Source organism: Aotus nancymaae, unplaced genomic scaffold (genome assembly GCF_030222135.1).
Source record: "Aotus nancymaae isolate 86718 unplaced genomic scaffold, 86718_ANA_hifiasm-v0.15.2.pri h1tg000022l_1, whole genome shotgun sequence".
Lineage (NCBI taxonomy): Eukaryota > Metazoa > Chordata > Mammalia > Primates > Aotidae > Aotus > Aotus nancymaae.
The window spans coordinates 14,583,780-14,592,922 of NW_026988435.1; the positions used below are offsets into that span (position 1 = coordinate 14,583,780).

General features: G+C 38.5%; 1 protein-coding gene across 1 annotated transcript; it reads left to right on the forward strand.

The window, feature by feature from the left end:
- The first annotated feature begins 703 nt into the window (after window positions 1–703).
- On the forward strand, window positions 704–3,281 carry LOC135276353 (PTB-containing, cubilin and LRP1-interacting protein-like). Its single transcript, XM_064379965.1, has one exon. The coding sequence runs from the start codon at window positions 951–953 to the stop codon at window positions 1,602–1,604; it is 654 nt and encodes a 217-aa protein (XP_064236035.1). The 5' UTR covers window positions 704–950; the 3' UTR covers window positions 1,605–3,281.
- The last annotated feature ends 5,862 nt before the right edge of the window (window positions 3,282–9,143 follow it).

Genomic DNA, 9,143 nt, shown 5'->3' on the forward strand with positions numbered 1-9,143 from the left:
GAAAAAAATGTAAAATAAAGAAATAAAAAACTGCCAATCTCAAAAGAATGTTTTAAATAGAAAAATACACAATAGCCCTGTTTTCAATGCCCAGGCTCAACTGATATTTCAATTAAAGATGAGGTAGTCAAGTAGGGTATTCAAATAAATGTGAGATAATGAAAAGATTAAGAGCTCTTAATATAATCATCCTCAATTTCCAGTGCAGATAACAAAGTAAGCTAACTCATGGCAAACCCAAATACAAAGCAGTCCAGGCAGTGTTATTTATCATGTTCAAAGGAAGTTCAACAATTGAACCAACATGTACGTAGGGTGAACATTTTTAATACCTTAAGATACAAATTGAATTTCTGTTAAAATGTTGGAACTATCTAATAATCAAGAGTAATTACAATTTACAAGGTTGTAAGCATTTGGCCCTTAGACAAAACTTCTTAAGAAAACGATAAGGCCATGATTTCAATATTAGAACATGGCACCTCCCACATCTAGTAAGTCAATGAAGACAGGAGTTATATCTCCAAAACATCTGTCTCCATTAACCCATTTTTCTTTGTCATCTGCAGTACATTGCCAACCCATGTAGATAAGATGATAATACCTCTCAACTTCTCAATTAAAATGTCAGGGTAGGGGAGGCGGCGGCGGGGGAGGAGGGAGCGGCCGCCGCCGCGCGCTCGCCGGGCCCGGGCGGAGCTGCGCAGTCCTCTCGCAGCTGCGCCAGGACAGCCGGCGCGCAGCAGTGCCCACAAGTTGCCGGCAGCGGAGCGCAGCGCCTCCTCCTCCCGCTCGCAGCCCCCTGCGCCCACCCGGCGGCTGTGGCCAGCGCCAGGACGCACATCCCGCGGACACCGACCCCAGATGTAAAGCGGGACCGCGGTCCCTCGCCCCCCGGCGCGATCGACAGTCTCGCCAGCGTCTCTTCTGCCAAACCCAGGGGCTGGAAGATGTGGCAGCCGGCCACGGAGCGCCTGCAGCACTTTCAGACCATGTTGAAGTCTAAATTGAATGTCCTAACACTGAAAAAGGAACCTCTCCCAGCGGTCATCTTCCATGAGCCGGAGGCAATTGAGCTATGCACGACCACACCGCTGATGAAGACCAGGACTCACAGTGGCTGCAAGGTTACCTACCTGGGCAAAGTCTCCACCGCTGGAATGCAATTTTTGTCAGGCTGCACAGAAAAGCCAGTCATTGAGCTCTGGAAGAAGCACACACTAGCCCGAGAGGACGTCTTTCCAGCCAATGCCCTCCTGGAAATCCAGCCATTCCAAGTGTGGCTCCATCACCTGGACCACAAAGGGGAGGCCACCGTGCACATGGATACCTTCCAGGTGGCCCGCATCGCCTACTGCACCGCCGACCACAACGTGAGCCCCAACATCTTTGCCTGGGTGTACAGGGAGATCAATGATGACCTGTCCTACCAGATGGACTGCCATGCCGTGGAATGCGAGAGCAAGCTCGAGGCCAAGAAACTGGCCCACGCCATGATGGAGGCCTTCAGGAAGACTTTCCACAGTATGAAGAGCGACGGGCGGATCCACAGCAACAGCTCCTCCGAAGAGGTTTCCCAGGAATTGGAGTCCGATGACGGCTGAATGAACTTGAGACACTTCAGCAAAGGCAGCATTGGTCACGGAGTTCAAGGGAATGAATGGATGAGTAAGCAACGTTTCAAATTTGGGATGAAAAGACTGCCAACGTATTGGCTGATCAAGCTTTTTAAATTCAGAAGAGCAATTCTAAATCTAAAGAAAGTATCATTAAAGTAATTACGTTACATTGAAACCTGCTGCTGCTGCTGTGACTGTGAGGAGGGTGGGAGTGTGGCTGGGGAGGAGGGTTCTAGGCTCTCTTCTTGTTTTTCTCATTTCCCGATGCCTGTCTGTGGGAGAGCTCCATGCCAGTTTTCACCACTCTCAGGCAAATACTCTGCGGCTGTTACTGGATGGGCCATTCCAATCTGCCTTATGAAATTCCACAAGAGTGTTAGGGGCACTTATGGGATCTCTAGTGGGGTGGGCGGGGTGCTGATGGAGACGCTGGCCGCAGGGAGGAAGGAACATCTCGGGGGAGCCCTTCATTCCTCTCCCATGGCAGATGCCCTTCTCCATATGTGAATCAGCACAGCCTTTATTGAGCTTTACAACTAACAACCTGATAGTTGGCAGTTAATTCACAGTTAACGATAATGCTTTTATTTACATAAATATACCACATAGTACCCTCTTATTGTATTCACTTCATCTATTTTCTTAGAATACTTGCAACTACTAATGACCCCTTTCCTTTCCCTCCTCCTGCCCTGTCCACCCTCTTTCCCCTTCTAACATCCCTAGAGGGATGCAATCTCAACACACATTGCAGGACACCAAAAGGAAGAAAACAATCAAGCAAATGAAATAAACAGTCAGACAAACTAGGAGTTTAAATCAACAACCCCAACAACAGAAGCCCTGGCAAAGGGGAATGAGTGATCAACAAGTGAACACACTCTAGGTCAGCTCTCCTTTTATCCGGCTGAGATTTATGGTAACTTATTTAATTAATGGTTCTGTTTGATGCATCCTTGATGGCAAGCTTCATATCTGATTTGGTATCACCAAGGAAGCCTTGCCTCCATCACTCAGCATTCAGTGTATTTAGATAGGGAGTGAGTTAGATAAACTTGACTTGTCTAGAGAACCCATGTCATCTTAACCTAAAGGGAAATCTTACTGCGTTATCATGCAATTGATGATATCTTAGGGTCAGAATTGCCCCTTTTTGTTTATTTTGAATGAGAAGTTCTCACTAAAATATCCTGAGATTTCTCAATTTTATGGTTCTTTAAATATTATAAACACAGAGTCAACATTGAATGAAATTCTAAGTATTTGTTAAAATACGTACATTGGAGGCCAAGAGCAGATGACTACTTTTCCAAGTAATGCTGCTCCTTCCTAAAAGTCTGTTCTGAATTCTGGTAATGTTAGGGGCACCACGGCACCTAAGAAGCCTTAAATGAGAGCTGATCCAATCTGGAGAGCGGTGGTGTCGGCATTTTGGTATACATATCTGTGTGTCCGTATCTGTGTTTGTGTGCGTGTACGTGTGCCCCTGTGTGTGGGCCCAGTTTTCAGGCATGTAGAATAAGCATGGAGTCATATTGAGGAGGACTCACTTCTTGAAGATATGCTTGTTGCTTTACAACATATGTAAGCTATTCTTTAGCATAAATGCATTCATTCTTTAATAAAAATCTGTTTGCATTAATAAAGCTGAGGAGTTTCATAAAAAAAAAAAATGTCAGGGTAACTCCTAATTTTGGGTTCACATCAGCTTACCACTGAGACTACCTAACTTACAGTTCGTAAACACATGTGATTCTAGCATCCTTGTTTATTATAGCAAATAATAGTAAGAAGCAAACAAGCAAGCCAAGCAAATTTGTTAGCAACCTGTTGCCTTCCAAAGTTGTTATCCCACCTTCTGATCTTCCTCTGCTATGTACTATGCAATCTTCCTCCACAGTTTACAACACATCACACTCAAAGCTCAACCTTCTCCGCCGTTTTTGCTACTATAAACTTTTTGATTGTTATTCCCGGACACATATGACTTGTTCAAAGCACTGGACCTTTATAGATTTAAAGATTAAAGGGGCACATAAGAAATAGGGTTTTTTTAGCACAGTGTAAAATTTTTCATAAATATATGTATGTATAGTACTGTGATGGATTCAATTTATGTTCTCAAATACATTGACATTCCTCTCTCTTGTAGGTAGAGTTTAAGGTCCTTCCATTAACCCATGATTACAAACATAGTTTGTGGACAGTCAACTTAAAGAAGTTTATAGAAAGGAGGTATAGAAAGTTTCGATTCACCTGAAGTTTCTATATATATATGTAAAAAAGGATAAACTCAGTCATCTTGAACTTTCTAGAGTCACTTAGAAATGTCCATTTAAATTTTGTAGTAACTTTAAATTTTTCCACATAACTAAAACAGGTAAAAATCATAAAATGAGTTATAAAATTACTTAAAAATATATTTTAAAATCTCTTGATTAATAGTATATTTATAAGGAGTTGATTTTCATTTTTTTGTAGTAAGATAAAAATGAACAAAGCAACTTGTAGATCTCTTTTCTTTTATCCCCAAAGCTTAAATCACACTTTAGGGGGAGGCTATTGACTTAAAAAGCAGACTTACAGTGTTTTCAATTACTTGTCAGAGCAAATCTATGAAATCAAAGTAAGAAACTGTTGCAAATGTGTTTAAATCACAGATCCATGAGCACATCTAGTCTTAAATCCCTAACCACATGAGTAAGCAGTCAGCACAGACAGATGCTAATGGAGACTCAAGAGCCAGTCCTGTGGCAACCTACACAAACGTGGTAAGCTATAGAGCATTAGCTGATTAGTAGTAGCGTTTGAAAAGTGTTTCTGTAAAAAAAAAAAAAAATTATATCTAGAAATACAATTACTGCTTTATTAAAGTCAATTTCCTCTTGTTTAGTCCTCTGTGGACAAAGAAAACTGCATTTCCCTCCTAATTACTCTACGTATGACTCATTTCTGTAATCAGATTACCCTTGTCCTTCCTTTCTCTAAGCTAAACAAATCTAATTCATTTACTACCGCTATTTGCCAGAAGGTTAATTATCTTTGTTTCTCTTTCCTGACCATCTCTTTTATACCCTTTCTTAAATAAGGTCAGCATCTAAAACTAGACACAATTATAGAAACCTGATTGATGTAGAGCAACAGAAAGATTGCTTTCCATTTCTTCCATAATTATTTATACTTCTCAGTATCTTATTGGATTACATTTTATCATGACATTTCACCCTGGCCATAAATGGCAGTTTCAGTAAGTATTATTTTTTAACCTTATAGGATAGCATTTCCTCCCAAAAGTTCTCTTTGCAATTCATTTTAACATTGACAATTTGGGGCTCTGATGGTATCATTTATCCTTGTCACACTCCTCTCCAATGCACTTATCTTCTACCATCAGACTAGTTTTCCTGAATTAGCATCATTTACCTTCATCCAATATGAAGCCAGTCCCTGTTAACGTCACATGAAGTCAAAACTCTTCTGGCCATTTGCCAGGTGTCTCCCCTTTCATCCCTGGACTGGAAGTGAGCTATCTATACTTGGTTGTACCCCACTGAAGATTTCTCCTTTTTCAAAATCTTTGTAACGCTTTTTTTTTGCAAGTTTCTATTCACTTACTTGTCTTTCCTGCCTTACTCTAATCTCACTAAAAACATAGCCTATCTGATTTACTGTTTTACCTTTATAGCCTGGAATTTTGTGTTAGTGCTAAGATACTCAACATATCTTTTTTAACTGAAAAAATACATAAGTTAATTAATATAAAAATAATATTGTGCAAATATTAAATTAATATATAGAAAATACTCTTCATAATTCAGGTTATTCTGTAGCTCACTAGCCATGTCTAAACAAGAACTTCTGTCTATCCTATGAAAGTAGGAAGAGTAAATGTACCTTGGAAAGGGGAGAATATGGAAAAGTGGTAGCCCCTATGAAATTAACTGTTTGTACAGAGAGAGAAGGAGCAAGAGCACAAGCAGTCAGACTTGAGGTTTTTTAACCCTTATCTAGGTTGTAACTTAATAGAAAAAAGGCCACAAAACTGTAAGATGTTCCCAGAGTAAGAAGAAGATTGGATACAGCATGATTTTTGCTTATTTTTTATATAAAATATTTCTGAAACCCATTTCCTACTGTATCCTAAACTAAAATTATTCCAACTAGAAAATAAAGTATATGAAAGTGTATTTAAGCCACAAAGAACTTTAAAAAACAAAATTCTCTTTGGAAATATCAGATATTTAGTAATTATTGTAGTGCCAACTAATTGATTACACTAATCTGGACCACCTTGAAGAAAGTCATATACCTACATAATTTTGAAGAAAAATAGTATTTTGTTTGTTTAGACTCAGAGAGGGCCTTAAGAATTTGGGGGAAAATGCTATCTATATGGTTAAGCATTGAATTTTGAGTGTTGTGTAGATGTAGTTTAGAATGAGTAGGTCTATTTTATACTGAGGGTAGGGGGTAGGTGTTGACTCCATTAAAAATAGTACAGCTTAAAGAGTGTATTAGTCAGGGCTCTCCAGAGGGACAGAATGAATAAGACAGATGTATAAATGAAAGTGAGTTTATTAAAGAAGATAGACTCACACGTTCAAAAGGTAAACTCCATGTTAGGCCATCTGCAAGTTGAGGTGCAAAGGAGTCAGTGGTGGATCAGTCCAAATCTCAAAACTTCAGAAGCAGGGAAGCTGGCAATGCAGCCTTCAGTCTGTGGCCAAAGGCCTAAGAGCCCCTGGCAAACCACTGGTGTAAGTCCAAGAGTCCAAATGCTGAAGAACTGATGTATTTGTCCATTTTCACAGTATTGGTAAAGACATACCCCAGACTGGGAAATTTACAAAAGAAAGAGGTTTAATGGACTTACAGTTCCTTATAACTGAGGAGACCTCACAATCATGGTGGAAGGTGAAAGGCACATCTCACATGGCAGCAGATAAGAGTGACAGCCAAGTAAAAGGAATTTCCCCTTATAAAACCATTAGCTCTTGTGAGACTTATTCACTACCACAGGAAAAGTAGAGGGGAAACTGCCCCCATGATTCAATTATCTTCCACTGGGTCCCTACCACAACACAAGGGGATTATGGGAGCTACAATTCAAGATGAGATTTGAGTGGGGACACAGCAAAACCATATCAGGCAGGAAGCATCCAGCATGGAAGAAAAAATGCTGGCCTTAAGTGATCCACCCATCTCAGTCTCCCAAACTGCTGGGATTACAGGCATGAGCTACCATGCCTGGCCCTGGAGTGTAATTATTTCAACTGGAAAGATATATAAAAGTGTATTTAAACCACAACGAACTATGAAAATTACAATCTTCTTTGAAAATATCAGATATTTAAAAATTATTGTCATGCCAACTAATTGACTGTATTATAAAATTTTACAAAACAATTTAAAACAAAATGTTGATTTTGTATACTACTGTAGATGGCAATAGTTTTTTAAATTGGCTTATAATTTTGTTACTTGGTTAAAATATAATGGAAGTTACAATGCCTAATTTAGCAATGCCAACCCTAGTGATATATTTTAAATAATTATTATGAGAGGCAAATATTCTAGATAGGCTATAACAAACATGTCATTTACATAGGTCAAAATGTTAATCGTACTCACCTCTTTGCTGCTACCAAATCTAAATATTTGATTTTACTGCTTATCTATGAACTTCTTTGAAATAAAACGACTAAGTGAGGTAAAGAAGAAGAAGTTGTTAGAAGATGCCAGATAATGATAGTGAAAGCAAAGTCCAGCTTAAATAGCAATGCGGCCTGCATTCCAAGAGAAGGCACTTTTGAGTGTTGCAAAGAAGTAGCCAGGATCCAGGACAATGACCATTGCTTCCTGTTTGGGAATAAGAGAATGTGTGTACACAGATAAAAGTGAATACCAACAAACATACACATACACACACAGTTTTGTAGTTTCTTCTTTTTCCTTATATCCAGTAAATACTCTATTAAACTTAATATGTGAGCCTTCGGAGATCATTTACTGTGCCGCATGTTTCTGATTGCAGGCCTTTTCCACCTAGCCATTGTTACCAGAAAAATCTTACCCTTAAAGTACCTGGCAACTCAAGTTTGATTTACATATTCCCATTTCATAAACATCCTTATAGAGTTATATCAAGGAATAAAATCGTATTATATAACATTCATTATATAATATTTTTTGTTTTTGGTTTTGTCATCTCTAAATGACAAAAAACAGAAAAACTCATTATTAAGGGCAATTACAATGTGTAAGTATCATTTCTATCTGGTTATTAAATCTCAGATCAATATGAAAGCAGCCAGGAAGGAGAGGAGGTAATCTACTCACTAATAAACTGTAAATGAAACTCTGTGATTTGTTACATTTTTAGAATTTAATATGCACATAAATATTTCAATTGGTTCATTTAAATGTATTCAGAAATATGCTAATAAATAGTTGGATAGCATCAAAGTCATGAGGTCTGAGGTTGTAAAATTGAATTATTATTCTAATTGGAAATAACTAGTGGTAAAGAATTATTTTACTTATAAAGTTATCATACTTCATCTTTTACTCACATAAGCTTTCCCCAGGAATGTTCTTTCTTTCTTATTCTCTCCACTGGTCCAAATCTTGAAAATCCAGAATAAAGGACATCTTTGTGCCTATAATTTCCCATTGCCCTTCATTTTTATCTTTTTTTGTGACATGCCACTCTCTGAATTATATCACATATCTAGTTTCTCATATTAGATTCTATTAAAGGTATTTGAGGAATAACATGTTGATCACCTCTTTATGTTCTATAGAACCTGGCACAGTATCTCAAATACAGTAGATACTGAATAAATATTTCCAGAGTCAGTATATCTGTAACAGATTGTTAAAGGGAAGTTTCCTAACTCGCTTTCGTATGAGATATAAAAATAATAGGTGTTGTATTTCCAAGTGACTTGTAAGATGTAACTCCAAGCAGACATGGTAGGCTGTTGGCAACCAGTTAAAGAACTCATTCATATCTAACATATAAAAGGTATAATTAGAAATACCTAAATTCTAATCTCCAGCAAGGTGAAGAATGTGTGACCTTCACTTAAAGTCTATAGGTACAATACCACTTGAAAAGCTTAGATACTTGTTTCCTGCAGCTGGAGACTTGGGGAATTGATGCCTGACCCATCTTGAAAAAGATGAAGGTGAGAATTTGACTAGAGCAGCTTGCAGTGGCTGAGACATGGAATAAGACAGTGAAAGAGAGGCATAGTCTGCACTGAAAGAGTTCCTTGTGGTTCATGGGACACATGACCACAGAGAATGAAAACACATTGTTTCAAAGGACACTTTAAAATAACATCTTTTCTGTAAAACCTTTTGCAACTGTAAAAATTTAAAGGATAAAATTTAATAATTTTAACACTGTGAAATACTCACGACAATCAAAATAGTGAACCTGTCATCCTCCCCCAAAATTTCCTCATGCCTCTTTGTAATATTTGCCTCTTACCCATCCTACCTTACCCTTCCATCCCC

Bases quoted from the DNA above. Each gene is read 5' to 3' on its own strand.
- LOC135276353 (XM_064379965.1), top strand. From the start codon at position 951: ATGTGGCAGCCGGCCACGGAGCGCCTGCAGCACTTTCAGACCATGTTG.